Consider the following 16,493-nt stretch of genomic DNA (forward strand, 5'->3'; position numbering starts at 1 on the left):
TTCCTGCAGCTGTGTAAATAGAAACTATTTCTTTGAAGCAATCATTTGTTTATTCATAATATGTAGATTGCTTCATAAATGTTTTTCAGTTTAAGATTTCATCATACACCCTGTATGTTTATCACAAATTTGGCAGAGAACTATTTTACCATCAGTGGTTAAAGCACTATCAATAGAAATCCATGTTTGCAGCTTTCGTGGCAATGAAGAGGCATACATGGCCATGATTAACCTAAATGCAACTGACTACTAATCAATTTGATGTATTTGAGAACAAGAAAGGACAGCATTTAAAATGAGTCGTCGTTGTTGGTATCAAACTTGTGCAATTTAGCTTTGATTGTAATGGGACTTATAACAGTATGAGAAATGCAGTAACAAAACTTCATCTTTTTTTCCTTTCTTGATATATAAGGAAAACGTATGGGACTTACAAAAATGTATAATAATTATGCAATAATATTAAAATATGTAAATTATATAGTATAGTGTGAAATACATATTATGAGTACCACAGAATATATAATTAACTCTTGACATAAGGTCCTTTCAGTGTAACAGGTTGACATTCTCTTTTTTCTTATAACTAAGTCTGAAGGAACAGAATATGTTAATACGTAAATCCAGTCTCTACTGATAACTCTACTTTCTCATAATGTGGACTAAAGATTTCTTTTCTGTGAGAATGTTGTAGAACATTTTCCCTTCAATACTTTGGCTCACTCATCATGCTTACTGAACTTTTCCTGTATTACAGAGATCTTAGCTATTTAACATGTTGGATAGCTCCTTTGTACAATTTTTATTGAAACAATGTAAACAAGTGTGTTTTAAAAAATAGTCGGGTTTTTATATTTTTTGGATGTTTTTGGGACAGTTTTGAAACGTATTTAAGTAACATCTTTTTATTTCCTTGCAGTTGGCCAGTGTGATGGCAGACAGTGCAACAGTTGCCTTGCAGCGTGCGTTCAAAGGAGTGGAAATAAACATTGAGGCTTATAAAGAGAGGGAAGAAGATGCAGTTGGAAATGGTTCAGGGATCAAGTACGTATCTGGTATTGTTACATTTTCATAATGTTATGTGAATATATTAAATTACTAAGCTAGCAAATGACACATTTATATACTACTGTGGCTTCATTTATGCTCAGTCTTACCCCTCTCTCTACAGCATAGTTGCAGAAACGACTACAGGTTGCATTTTGGGAGCATCAGGCTTGGGAAAGAGAGATGTGCGACCAGAACAAGTAGGGAAACAAGCAGCAGATGACCTCATAAGCACTGTTGAAACTGGTGCCTGTGTTGATCCCCATGCACAAGATCAGGTAAATTGAAAGTAAATTTAACTCCATATTTTGAATGAAAAATTGACACTGTAATGTATCTGGACCATCGACTAGTTCATAAAAAGTCTGGGGAAATAGTTTGAAGCAGTGTCAGTTTCAACTGTTTCTGCACTTAGTTTGTGTCTCTTGACTTATATCTGAGTGTCATTTGCTCTGTTCATAATTTTTAATACACATTTAAGGCAGTGTAAAATCACTCTAATGTAAAACACTTGACTGAACTTAGTCAATTGTAGAGGACTGTCATGCTGTGGCAGGAGTTGGAAGTAAAGTTGGCTATCGAGGAGGTTTGACCCATCTCTCTCTCTCTCTCTCTCTCTCTCTCTCTCTCTCATCCACTTGTAACTCTGCAGGACATAGGAATAAGAGTGTAAATGTGTTAAATGATATGACATGTGACTAGGAGTATTGTAGGGTAGGTCATAACAGGTAACATCATAGAGGCTGGTGGGATTTTATTTTGGAATATTGAGCATATTTGTGTAGTCAGTCTCATTTCAAGGCACGACATAAGGTAGTTGATTGTGTGTGTGTGTGTGTGTGTGTGTGTGTGTGTGTGTGTGTGTGTGTGTGTGTGTGTGTTGCTGAAAAATAATGAAAGGAGTAAAAGTAATGATTCACCATATAGTTGACTGTGGTGAGGGGTGGAGTAGGGTGAAGCAGGCAAAGGGGGGAAAAAGTGAGGAGGGTTGAGGAAGAACGGTAGCAGGATAGAATAGATGGCAGGTGCATGGGACAGGAATGTGGGGTCAGTAAGCTTGCTCTTGTGGCACTGTGGCAGTTGGGTGCAATGCACAGCAATGTGGATTTGGAAAGGGGGTGGGGTGCAGTGGAACATGGATCAGAAACTGCAGAGAGGGGTTGACAATGCATCAGTGAAGTTAGGGTCTTGGGGGTAAGGCTGTAAGTGGGTTTGCGATAAAGTCTAGTGAAGACTGCCACAATGATTGAGTTGAAAAGGATTTGTTGCAAGGATTATTTGCCACTATGTAATTCAGAGAAGTTAGTCTTCGGCAAAGGAGTCAGATGGCACAGGTTGTTTGAAGCAGCTATTGAAATTGAGCAAATTGTGCCCAGCTACATGTTCTGCCACTTGGTGGTCAACTACGTTCTTTGGTGTAGTTAGGTGATGGCCACTCATTTGGGTGAACAACTTGTTGGTTGTCGTGCTCGCATAAAGTGCTGTGCTGAAGTTGTCCTCCCCCCTCCCGGGTGCCCCACATCTCTTTTTGTGAGTACCAGCCCTTGCAGCAGCACTAATTCCCTTTCTGAGCTGCAAGTATGTCCTACTATTCTTTTTCCTCTCGACCTTTCCATTGGATGGTTTTCATGCTGGATCAGAATTGTGATTTTCAACACTAGTTTTGTTTCCTTCCGATGTTCTATAACTTTTCATTAATTATATGGTCACCTCGTTGGGACTGACTTGCCATTTGTTTTCAAAATAATTTTCCAGAAGTGCAGATTGTGCAGGGAAGGTCACCCATTTCATCATATATTCCATCTTTTTGTGCCTTTCTTTCTTAGTACCCTTCTTTTCATTTAAAGGTACTATGCCCAAAACCCAGCTTGGTACCATTCTGTTGGGGGTGGGGAGGGGGTCAAGTATCTGCATGGGGGTAGCTCCTTGACCACACTGGGATTGCACTGTTGGTGCTTGAACTGGGAACTACCCATATAAGTCAAGAATTTTGTGTCCGTCATGACTGGGGTATAGGGAATCCTGGCAATGTTTCATTGTTGTACTGGTCAGGTTGCTGTGGTTAGGTGGCACTCGAGGGGAGAGTCCACATTTGGAGTGGGTAATACTAGGACGATTCTTCTGCAATTTGCATTTCCCTCCAAGCAACACACTTTACACATAACCATTCTCCAATACTCTGCGGTTATTATGCATTCTTTCGGAACTGTGCTGATCCTGAAAGGGCATCTGGAGGGTTCTGTACTTTGGTTGATCCAGATGATGTCGGCAAAATTCATTCCCCTTCGTACCTTGCTAGAGCTATGTCAATTTGACCACATTAATCCAGCCTGTCGCCCCACCCTTTCTGCTGCTTGGGGACTTCAATGCACACCACCACATGTGCTGAAGTTACGGCTTTCTAATTGACAAGCTTCTCACAGACCATGACATGTGCCTCTTTTAAGTAATACATGACCTACCCACTTCAGTGCTGTGCATGGTGCCTTTTCAGCTATCAATCAAATGATCTCTTTCCCCTAATCTACCAATTCAGTGGTTCTTGCAGAACCCCTTGTGACCCACCTTGTGACAGCAGCAGCACTCTCTTCCTACCGGGCTCCCTTTCTACTGCAGAAGTGACAAGTTGAAGACATCCCCTTACCTTTCTTTCTCCACCAAACTGAATCCTATAATGAACCCTTCACTGACTGGAAGCATTTGAGACTCTTGCCTCACCAAATAACACGGCCCCAGGCCTGGATTCAGTTCAGTCAAATGAGCCAACACCTGAATGTTCCCCAAAGGCATCAGGCTCTTCTACTGTCTTTGGCTCTAAGGTGCCTTTCCCTTGCAATGGTGAGACAGCATATTTGCCCCAATACTTATGGCAGGCAAGAACCCAGCACATGTTGATAGTTACCAGCTGATTAGTCTGACCAACGTACTCTGTAAGCTGTTTGAAAAGATGGTTGCCCGCAGATTATACTGAGTTCTTGAATCTTGGGGCCTTAACTGTGGTTTTCAGGAGGGATGATCTACAACTGACCACCTGCTTAGGTTGGAAGCAGCAATCCGACAGTCTTATTCTAAATGCCAGCACTTTGCCACTTTGACCTGCATGAGGCATATGATACTGCTTAACGTGCTCATATTCTACTCGGCCTATATGACTGGGGATTTTGAGGTCCCCTACTGATCTTTATTTATCAGTTTTTATCCCACTGGTAGTTCTGGTTTAGAGTCAGCTCTTCACCCAGTTCCACATCAGTCCAAGAGAATGGTGTCCTGCAGGGCTCTGTGTTGTGTCACTCGCTTCCTCATCGCTACTAATGGTCTAGTGACCTCTGTTGGGCCACTGATCGCCCTTGCATTGTGTATTGACAGTTTTTGTGATTTACTGGACCCAGGTTTCATCCTGTCCGGATTATGATTGCCAGATTTATAGCTTGACAGCTCCTTCAACCTTAAAACTTTTACACCCAGCATGTGTGTAGATATGTTTTTACATCCCCTAACATTATATAATACCATTTGCTGCTGGGACCAGTATTCATGGCAGAGCTGACAGCTGTTACGAGAGCCATCCACTTTATTAAACGGGCCTCCCTTTACTGTTTAAATATTTACTGATTCAATGAGTAGTCTTCAGGCTATTGACCAATGCTGTTCTTGTCACTCTATGGTATCTGCTATTCATAAGCTTCCCACTGACCTTCGTTGTGTTGCCTGCTCGGCCGTCTTTCTCTGGATCCCAAGTCATGTGGGTATCCTGGGTAATGAAATGGCTGACAGTTTAGCTACAGGAGAACTTACTCATTCCGTGTTCACTTTGCTGATTCCGGTTTCTGAGTTACGCTTGCACATAAGATCTCTGCTTGTTCAGAGCAGCATCTGGTTGACTACTGCCCCATATAATAAACTTTGCACAATCAAGGAGATTGCTGCAGCATGGGACTCTTCTTTCCACTTCTTCTGGAAGGAATCTGTAGTCCTATGTTGTATCCACATCAGTCATACGAGATTAACCTCTGTTTTTCTTCTGTGTAACAGACATTCCCCACATTGTGATGTTGGAATCTTACAGACAGTTGCTCATATTTCGGTGGAATGCCCCCTCCTTTGGCTATCTGTGCTAAGTATGGACTTAGGGCTCATTGCCCTAATATTGGCAGATGGCTCTTGGATGGCGGAATTGGTCCTTGGTGGTTTTCATTCTCAGTTATAACTACCTCAGGAGGAAGGGCAGGGCAGTTGGGGAGGATGTTTGTCCCACTGCATTCCAGGTCTGGGGAATCCCCGATCCTACCTCCTGGAATAGGCTAATCTTTCATCCCTGTTTTATTCTGTTATAATTACTTTTAAATGTGGTTTGCCTCATTTCTGCTGCAACTAATTTCTATTCTTTGTGTTACACTTTAATAGTGGGTGCCCTTGACTGTAATGGACAAGGGGTGGGACAGCTGTGGATGAGATGTGTCTTATTGAGAGACAGTACACAAGAACAAACCCTCGTTGAGTTTGAAGTGGATCAATGTGTGGAAGTTGTCCTTTTCCGTATTTACACTTCTCCTTTCTCTCAACAAAAGTGTTGATGTTATATACAAAAGCTATAAATTTGACCATATTAATTTGTCAGTGGACCCAAAACATATTGTGCGGGCGTGGATGTACGCAAATTTTTTTTTTCTCCATCATTAAAGTTATGTATGGAAATGGTTGTTGTGTACATCGTTTGATTTTTCTTCCTCATTTCTTTTGCTTTACAGATGGTAGTCCTCATGGCCCTAGCAGATGGCATTTCACAGGTGAAGGTGGGCCCAGTGACACAGCATACCGAAACAGCTATTTACATTGCAAAATCTCTAAGTGAGGTGAGTAATCATGTTTTCTATAAATAACACTGATAGAAATGTCACATTTGGAAACGTGATTACAATAATATGACAAATCCATCCCAGATTTTCCTTTCTTTAACTGCAGTGTTGCTTGTTTTCATGTTATGCTGTAAAACTAAATTTTTGCAATAAGTGGACCTATACAACAGAAAATCTTCTTACAGTTAAGGTAGTCAGTCATTTTACTGTTAGGAGCAAGAGAGAAACAAAAGAGGAAAAGAAAGATTAGATTTGTACTTGTGACGGAGAGGAAAAGTAGTTCCTCTCAACCTCACATCGGCTGAGACAATAAACACAAAATGGTTCAGAAGTAAAAATAAATTAACATCCAAGATTAAAGTTCCAAACTACTTATAATGCGGTGCACCATAAAAAGGCTAGTCCAGAAAATGTGTGCGTTACAGCTGCTATCCATGTCAAAGTTCACCATGTAGTGGTAGACAAGTATGGTTTATTTGAACAATACATTGTTCTACAACTGTGTCAAAGTTGTTTGTGAGGTCAACATACATTTTCACCTCAAACATGTGATGCATGGCACTTCAGTTTCCATAAAACTTACTAACAATTGTGCCATTAGTTTACCACAAAGGCATGTGCATAGTTCATAAACTTGGCTGTCTCAGAAATACTGCTATCCTCTGTAGAGAATTAGATGATCTTTTTTAACATCTTTCATCAGTTAATTTCATCTGCAAATGACATCAAGGAGGTGGTGTGTATGTAGCACGCCAGACCCCTGAAGTGTGGCAGTAATACAGATAACAACACATTTATATCGAGCAACACATTGCAAATGTCGTGCAGATTGCAGAAGGCCCAGTGTAATGTGCTAGTTTATATTTGATAAAAATGTATTGTCAGACTAAAGTAGTGGGGTATATTAAGTATGCAACAAAATCTAAGTTCCTTCCTTGGATGGAAAAGGGATAGGTTGGGGCAAACAGGTCACTCGGACCCTAGGATGGGAAAGGTTAAAAAGGGAGTATTGTTTACAAAACTATTTAGCTAACCAGAAGAATGCGAGGCAATTTGTAATTTTGTGTTTTTCTTTTGCTGTCCATACAGTCTTCATCCCCAGCTGCCAAAAGTATGTAATTCATGACTTAGTTAAATAATACTGCATTTTAATACTTCCTTGCAGTATGTTGATCAACCACTATTTCTGTTTTAACATTGAATCTGAGACTGACTTGGAAATTTGATCTGTCTAGTTCCTGTATTATTTCTTGCAAACAGTACAATGCAATCGGGAAAACGAAGGTGGTTCAGCTTATTCCCTTGATGCACAGTCCTTTCTTTGCACCTGGAGGAGTAGAAAATTTCTTTTATACAAAATGACAGTTTTAGAGCCTAGGTGTCTCCCCTACCCCCTCCGATGTGTTAAATAATGCCCCAAATGTTTTACAGCTATTAATAAAAAAGCTCATTACAAGTAACATAGTTTAATTGAATTCTCGGTTGTGTAAAAGGAAACAGGAGTCATCATTCATAAACATTCATGTGCAGAGTATGGCAATGTGCTAGGAGTGATTTCAAGTGATGGATTAAGAGAGTTAGTGCCAGGAAGTGCAGGAACAGAGCTCAGTGATCAGCTATGTTTAGGAGACCCTGTCACAGCCACTGCTGCTGACATTTGAATCACTCTGGCTTCCATTTATTTGGAACACACATGGATTCTCTACGAGGAATACTTCGAAGAAGGGAGTGTAATTCATGTAGAGAAAACATGGCCTCAAGCACAGGACAAGAGCTTTTACCAATGCGCAATATATGGTCTTAAACTTTGCTGACTTGTTGTTGTTGTTGTTGTTGTTGTTGTTGTTGTTGTTGTTGTGGTCTTCAGTCCTGAGGCTGGTTTGATGCAGCTCTCCATGCTACTCGATCCTGTGCAAGCTTTTTCATCTCCCAGTACCTACTGCAACCTACATCCTTCTGAATCTGCTTAGTGTATTCATCTCTTGGTCTCCCTCTACGATTTTTACCCTCCACGCTGCCCTCCAATGCTAAATTTGTGATCCCTTGATGCCTCAAAACATGTCCTACCAACCGATCCCTTCTTCTAGTCAAGTTGTGCCACAAACTTCTCTTCTCCCCAATCCTATTCAACACTTCCTCATTAGTTATGTGATCTACCCATCTAATCTTCAGCATTCTTCTGTAGCACCACATTTCGAAAGCTTCTATTCTCTTCTTGTCCAAACTAGTTATCATCCATGTTTCACTTCCATACATGGCTACACTCCATACAAATACTTTCAGAAACGATTTCCTGACACTTAAGTCTATACTCGACGTTAACAAATTTCTCTTCTTCAGAAACGATTTCCTTGCCATTGCCAGTGTACATTTTATATCCTCTCTACTTCGACCATCATCAGTTATTTTACTCCCTAAATAGCAAAACTCCTTTACTACTTTAAGTGTCTCATTTCCTGATCTAATTCCCTCAGCATCACCCGATTTAATTTGACTACATTCCATTATCCTCGTTTTGCTTTTGTTGATGTTCATCTTATATCCTCCTTTCAAGACACTGTCCATTCCGTTCAACTGCTCCTCCAAGTCCTTTGCTGTCTCTGACAGAATTACAATGTCATTGGCGAACCTCAAAGTTTTTACTTCTTCTCCATGAATTTTAATACCTACTCCGAATTTTTCTTTTGCTTCCTTTACTGATTGCTGAATATACAGATTGAATAACATCGGGGAGAGGCTACAATCCTGTCTCACTCCTTTCCCAACCACTGCTTCCCTTTCATGCCCCTCGACTCTTATAACTGCCATCTGGTTTCTGTACAAATTGTAAATAGCCTTTCTCTCCCTGTATTTTACCCCTACCACCTTCAGAATTTGAAAGAGAGTATTCCAGTTAACATTGTCAAAAGCTTTCTCTAAGTCTACAAATGCTAGAAACATAGGTTAGCCTTTTCTTAATCTTACTTCTAAGTTAAGTCGTAAGGTTAGTATTGCCTCATGTGTTCCAACATTTCTACGGAATCCAAACTGATCTTCTCCGAGGTCCGCTTCTACCAGTTTTTCCATTCACCTGTAAAGAATTCGCGTTAGTATTTTGCAGCTGTGACTTATTAAACTGATAGTTCGGTAATTTTCACATCTGTCAACACCTGCTTTCTTTGGGATTGGAATTATTATATTCTTCTTGAAGTCTGAGGGTATTTCGCCTGTCTCATACATCTTGCTCACCAGATGGTAGAGTTTTGTCATGACTGGCTCTCCCAAGGCCGTTAGTAGTTCTAATGGAATGTTGTCTACTCCCGGGGCCTTGTTTCGACTCAGGTCTTTCAGTGCTCTGTCAAACTCTTCATGCAGTATCTTATCTCCCATTTCGTCTTCATCTACATCCTCTTCCATTTCCATAATATTGTCCTCAAGTACATCGCCCTTGTATAAACCCTCTATATACTCCTTCCACCTTTCTGCCTTCCCTTCTTTGCTTAGAACTGGGTTTCCATCTGAGTTCTTGATATTCATACAAGTGGTTCTCTTCTCTCCAAAGGTCTCTCTAATTTTCCTGTAGGCAGTATCTATCTTACCCCTAGTGAGACAAGCCTCTACATCCTTACATTTGTCCTCTAGCCATCCCTGCTTAGCCATTTTGCACTTCCTGTCGATCTCATTTTTGAGACGTTTGTATTCCTTTTTGCCTGCTTCATTTACTGCATTTTTATATTTTCTCCTTTCATCAATTAAATTCAATTTTTCTTCTGTTACCCAAGGATTTCTATTAGCCCTTGTCTTTTTACCTACTTGATCGTCTGCTGCCTTCACTACTTCATCCCTCAAAGCTACCCATTCTTCTTCTACTGTATTTCTTTCCCCCATTCCTGTCAATTGTTCCCTTATGCTCTCCCTGAAACACTCTACAACCTCTGGTTCTTTCAGTTTATCCAGGTCCCAACTCCTTAAATTCCCACCTTTTTGCAGTTTCTTCAGTTTCAATCTGCAGTTCATAACCAATAGATTGTGGTCAGAATCCACATCTGCCCCTGGAAATGTCTTACAATTTAAAACCTGGTTCCTAAATCTCTGTCTTACCATTATATAATCTATCTGATACCTTTTAGTATCTCCAGGATTCTTCCAGGTATACAACCTTGATATTGCTGATATAAGCTCATAGAATGTGATGGAGATTGTAGAAAATAGTACACGTAAAAGAAATGTTGATTGATACTGTCAAAAATCCTCTCTTAAGAATAAATGTGTTCTAAAAAAGAAATTGCAGGGCATTAATTACTGAGTAACTCTCATAAAATTTTAGAATACTCAGTCCTAATTATGATGACATTCTAAACATTCTTTACTCCCCTTTATAACTTACCCTATTGCCCAGGTGGCTAAGCTATTTCAGTTTCTTATGTTAAGTTCACCCATGGTGAACATCTACATGTAGATGTAGATGGTCTGTGGGTAGTGTCTTTGATTACTAGTTAAAATGTCCTGGGTCCCAAGTTAGAACCCAGTCATAGCTTAAATTTTAAATGAACATCAGCAGTGGTGGCAGCCGATGAGTTCCGGCATAAAAATACATTATTCTGTCAATGACCTTCTCAGAGTGGTTGGAGGAGCAGGCTGAGTTTCATGGCACTCTCTTGCTTATAGGGTGAGAAACAGCTCTTATAACATGGAATTCTCAGAAATGATCAGTGGAATGAGGATGCAGAATGCAGTGGAAACCAATGCATTAAAGACCTCTAATTGAAAAAGTGCTGTGATGTTCTCTCCCAGTGGCAAAAGATGCCATATTAGTCCCTCATTCAGATCTCTGGGAGGGGACTGCCAAGGGGGAGGTGACCATGAGGAAAACATGGAATAATAAATGATGGGATAACTTTCTAAGAGTCTGAGCATAGAATGTAAGAAATTTGAATGTAGTAGGAAAGCTATAAAATCTGATGAAAAGGGAAAAATCAAAGGCTCAACGTAGGTGTAGTGGGGGTCAGTGAAGGGTAATGAAAAGGAGATCAGGATTTCTGGTCAGCCATATATAGGGTAATATCAACAGCAGCAGAAAATGGAATAGAAGGATTGGGGTTTGTTATTGATAGAAAGATTGGGCAGAGAGTGAGTTACTGTGAACAGTTCAGTGATAGGGTTGTTCTCATTAGAACTGATGCAAACTGACGACAATAGTTCAGGTACACATACCAACATTGCAAGTAGCAGATGAAGATAAAGTTTATGAGGCTATTGAATGGTTAATTCAGTATGTAAAGGGGGATGGAAATCTAATAGTTACGGGGTATCGGAATGTGGTTGCAGGTGAAAAAATAGAAGAAAGGGCTACGGGAGAATATGGGCTTGGCAATAGGAATGAGAAAGTAGAAACACTAATTGAGTCCTGTAATAAATTTCAGATCTTAATAGTGAAGACCCTGTTCAAAAATCATAATAGGTGATATACTTCGAAAAGATCCAGAGGCAAGGGACAGTTCCAGCTGGATTATGTCATGGCCAGTCAGAGATTCTGAAATCAGATACTGGATTGTTAGGTGTACCCAGGTACGGATATAGACTCAGATAATACTTTAGTAATGACGAAGAGTAAATTGAAGTTCGTGAATAGTCTGAAAGAATCAATGTGGAAGGAAGTTGGATACTGTAATACTGAGGGATGATGAGGCACATTTGAAGGTCACTAAAGATGTGGATACTGCAATAAGGAAAACCAGAGTAGGCAGTTCAGCTGAAGAGAAATGTACGTCTCTGAAAAGAGCATTCACAGATGTTGAACAAGCAAACGTAGGTACACTGCGAATAAACTTTGGGTAACAGATGAAATGGTTAAATTGATCAACGAAAAAGGTATATAAATGTTCAGGGAAATGAGAGGAATAGAGCAATACATGATCCAGTCACATTATGACCACTGCATATATTTGTCAACCTGCAGTAACCTCTCCCAGATGGCCAGTGGCAGCTCCAGCAGTGGAGGGTATATAAAGCGTTTCAAGGTGCTGAAAACAGTGCAGTCATTATTGTTCTGTTGAAATGGAGCAATTTATCTGATATCCAAAAGGGCATGATCATTGGCTTCAGGGCCGAGGATGGAAGCATTTCCAAAAGTACTAAGTTTATGAACTGTTTGTGTGCTGCTGTGGTTAAAGCAAATGGTTAAAAAAAATCAAAATGTCACTATCCAAAAATGGTGCCAAGGCAACCGTGGTGTTCTAAGGGCCATAAATGACAGGTGAACAATAGCTGTGGAGAGGTGTACAGGCAAATAGATGTCCAACTGTTCAGCAACTGGCGGCCCAGATGAACCAAGGGGCAACCTGAACAACTGTTCAGTGCAGGCCTCCACATCAGGCACCTGGTTCATGCACCCGTGCTGACTGCTGTTCAGCAGTGACAAAGGCTAGAATTGGGATTCCAATTCCACAACTGGATGTCAGCTGACTGGCAACAGGTGGCTATTTCAGATAAATCTCATTTTGTGCCCCATTGAACAGATGGCAAACACGCTGCAACAATTGTCAGAAGGGTCCAGGCCAGAGGCGGATGCAGTAAGGTCTGGAGAATGTTTTTGTGGCATTCCCTGGGTGAACCCGTCATTCTGGAAGCCACAGTGGATCAACAAAAGCATGCATCTATCCTTGGAGACCATGTTCAGCCCTACATGCAGTGTGTTTTTCTTTGGCATGGTGGCATATACCAGCAGGACAATGCAGAGTGTATACAGTTTGCAGTATATGTGCATGGTTTGAAAAGTACCAGGATGAGTTTACCATACTCCCATGGCTACCGTACTCATGGATTTAAGCCCAATGAAGAATCTGTGGGGCCATCTCGACTGGGCTGTTCGTGCCGTCGATCCTCAGCCAAGAAATCTAGTGCAGTGAGTCGTGGCACTGGAGCTTGCCAGGGTCCACCTTCCTGTTGGTTCCTCTCAGAACTTCACGGTCTCTCTTCCTGCACGTCTTGCAGCAATCTGCATGGCAAAAGGTGGTTATTCAGGCTGTTGACAGGTGGTCACATTAATGTAACTGTACGGTATATAAATCATTTAGGAATGAAATATAGCAAGTGCAGGGCAACCAAGGCAAAATGGCTACAGGAAAGATGTAAAGAAATTGAAAAAGAAATGATCACTGGAAGGCTGACTCGGCACAAAAAAAAAAGTCAAAACAACCTCCGGTGAAATTAAAAGCAAGGTTGGCAACATTAAGAGTGCAATGGGAATTCCAGTGTTACACAATTCCAGTGTTACACACAGGAGAGGGAGAGAGAGGGCAGGGGGGGGGGGGGAGGGAGGGGGAGAGAGAGAGAGAGAGAGAGAGAGAGAGAGAGAGAGAGAGAGAGTTGGGGGGGGGGGGAGAATACATTGTAGGTGTCGGTGAGGGGGGAGTACTTGTCTGATGGGATAATAGGAGAAGAAATTGGAGTCAACATGGAAGAGATGGTCATAATTTAAAAGAGCTCTGAAAGACTGGAGATCAAATAAGGCAGAAAGGATAGATAACATTCCATTGGAATTTCTAAACTAATTGAGAGAAATGGCAACCAATGTTGGTGTGTAGAATCCAAGACTGGCGACGTACCTTCAGACTTTCAGAAAAATCCCATCCACACAATTTCGAATATAGTAAGGACACACAAGAGTGAAAAGTACCACACAATCAGCTGTTAAAGTTGATGCATCCAAGCTCCTTACCAGAATAATATACAGAAGAATGGAAAAGAAAATTGAGGAACAGTTAGATGACAATCAGTTTAAGAAAGGTAAAGGCACCACAGAGACAATGCTGACATTGTGCTTGATAATGGAAGCAAGGCTGGAGAGAAATAAAGGTATGCTCAAAGGATTTGTTGACCTAGTAAAATCTAAAATGGTGAAAGAGGTTTGAAATTCTGAGAAAAAAAGGAAGTAAGCTATAGGGAGACAGTCCTATGTTCAGTCAATTCATAGTTTCTCAAGGCCATTTTGTACAGATTTTCTTGAAACTGGAGTCGAAAGCTTTCTCATAATACATGGATCATTGACAGAGCAGTAAGTCATACCCATTGTTCGAGCCTGTAATTTCCTTTGTGACTTTCAAATGGACCATTGTAATGTCTGCATGAAAATCCAGCTTGTTAATATGTTTGTCAGATTGAAACCCAATGTTCTTTCTCGTGGTTGGTGATGTTGCTGCAGCCAGAGCTCACTGCAGAGTCGTAGAGGTCAGTCGTACATCAGCGCTCTGAGGTACATGCATTTACTAAACAGTAGTCCCTTAGACCAGTATAATTTACTAAACAGTTTAGTGAAATAATTTATAAACTGGATAAATAAATCCTGTGGATTTAATAATGTTGTTGAAACAGGAGAATTGTTCTTTAAACCCAGTAAATATTTATTGCAAGTAGTTCACACGATTGTGATTCAAGGCTCTATGTAGTCATAGATTCAAATGAAAACAAAGATATATAATTAATGTAGATGACAGAGCACTGTAAATAGAATATGTGCGTTGGAAAGATCCTTTAAAAACCCATGAATCGAGAAATTTCAAAGCAAGCACTCATAGTCAGACAGCACAATTTCTCAGTGTTTCTTGCAAGATTAAAATGATGCTCAATATCCTAAACAATTACTTCAAAAACGAATAAAAAAGTTCATCACATGACGCAAGTCTCAATACAAACAGCTGCTAAATAATTAAAGATATCAGCTGTCTCGAGTCTCGCATATAATGTCCTTATTGTTGCTCCTCGAACTCAATCACCAAAAGCCAATGTCCAATATTTTTAAGTCAAATGATTTGTACCCAAACAAAGCTGCTTCACTGCCTAGACAATCTTGACTACCGTCAAGCACATCCACTGACACAGTACCATTTGCAAAAGACAAAACCTTCCTTTTCGAAAGAATGAAACCAGAAGACCAGTGTCCACACATGCACTGCTGCTCTCCCTTAAAGCGCACGCACACGCACTTTCTCTCTCTCTCTCTCTCTCTCTCTCTCTCTCTCTCTCTCTACTGAATCCATGTTAAATATTGAAACAATGACCATCATTAAAAATTAAGGCTATTTGCATGTATTTACTTATTATTGGAATAATCCCACAACTATTAAGGTCATTTTGCGACCTCTCACTAAAAAAAAAAAAAAAAAAAGAGGCAAAATCCTTAAACGTGCTTGCATCTGTTTTTAAAATGTGAACTAGTTAGTCACAGTTATACATATGGCCAGCTTTAGCAAACTGTTGTTCTGACCTCTAGATATATTTGCTTTCATGCAAATGTTAAACGTTTTTTTATACACACTTCCATAGCCGTTCAATATAACTTCTTTTTATGACTAGTTACACAATCATTTAAAGCATATTTAATAGTTGGCTGTAGATATTATCTGGCAAGACACAGTGAGGAACTAGGTAACTCATTCTGCCCTCACACTACATGTAGCTTGTGGAGGATTTGACTTTGGCACATTTGCATATCTATATTTTAGGAAACCAATTGTAACTTTTAATATACATGCAGGATTTGGAATGTAGCTTGTTGTGATGTTTGCTGATGTAATCAGCTTTCGTTTGATGCCTTATATTATGTGATGCTTCAATGGTTTAATTTTCCAGCATAATATTCATAATTAAAAACAGTTGTAACTTTCTTAATACTTATTGTAGAACTATACTTGCCACTGGTTTCCATTTTTGTGAATTAAGTGTTGTTATGGCAGTGTTCCAGTTTTTCAGGAATTGTACTACTATGATACTCTGCAAATAATTTTGCTAGTTTGTTTCAATTTTCCTCCAGCTTTAATCTTCACTGCTGAGAAACCTTTTTGAGGCACCTTTATTTACTTCAGACATATTTGTGCCTCATCTGGCATCATTTTGAAACTATATTATTTTCATTATTCACCATCTGCACGTATATTGTGCTATACAGACATTTAAAGAAATAGTAGAATCCTCAATACTATAATGTAATTTTGTATGTCATCTGAAGCTATTTTTGTTTGCAGGCAAAATTCAACATCATTAAGCAAGGACCGAATTCGAACATCATAGAGTGCACTGGAATAGGCCTGCTTAATCCTGTTTAATAGCCAGCTGTGATCATAATATTGAAATAATGTGTGGCATTATCCTAATTATTTTGGAAACAGATGAAGTTCCCTTTTTTAATATCTCATATTTATTCCTATAATAACATATGTTGAACATATGACTTGTGTGCCCAAAAAACTGATATCTTACACTAGTGGTATCATTAAAAGAAACCTTATTGTTGTTTGCTGATTGTGATAAGCAAAGCTGCGTGAAATATACTCTCTTAAAGTACCAAAATTATGTTGCCTTTATTCCTTCACTTCCTTGTGCTAGTTTTGTAGCCCAGTACAAATAGCTATATATTGAGTAAATGACATAATGTAACTGTTAGTGTAGAATAATATTTAGTACATATATTTAAAAAAAATTGTGGAAGGAAGGTTCACAGCTGGAGACAGATAATTTGATGGTAAGGCCATTCGAGGGCATTCCATGAGCCAAGCTACAACGCAGGAACAGTACTTGGGGCTATGGATAAGGAAACTTTGTGTATTGATGCAG

At 39.9% G+C, this 16,493-nt stretch overlaps 1 protein-coding gene across 2 annotated transcripts in view; it reads left to right on the forward strand.

Annotated features, from left to right (window-relative positions):
- The window catches only part of LOC126262208 (RNA 3'-terminal phosphate cyclase), an 82,616-nt gene extending 66,387 nt beyond the window's left edge, over positions 1-16,229 (forward strand). For both annotated transcript variants that reach the window (XM_049958632.1, XM_049958633.1), the window contains exons 7-10: positions 920-1,044; positions 1,172-1,325; positions 5,796-5,900; positions 15,905-16,229. In XM_049958632.1, coding sequence (XP_049814589.1) covers positions 920-1,044; positions 1,172-1,325; positions 5,796-5,900; positions 15,905-15,985 — 465 coding nt within the window. In that variant the 3' untranslated portion in view covers positions 15,986-16,229. The remainder of the gene's footprint in view (positions 1-919; positions 1,045-1,171; positions 1,326-5,795; positions 5,901-15,904) is intronic.
- The last annotated feature ends 264 nt before the right edge of the window (positions 16,230-16,493 follow it).

The sequence above is a fragment of the Schistocerca nitens genome, chromosome 6, assembly GCF_023898315.1.
Source record: "Schistocerca nitens isolate TAMUIC-IGC-003100 chromosome 6, iqSchNite1.1, whole genome shotgun sequence".
NCBI lineage: Eukaryota > Metazoa > Arthropoda > Insecta > Orthoptera > Acrididae > Schistocerca > Schistocerca nitens.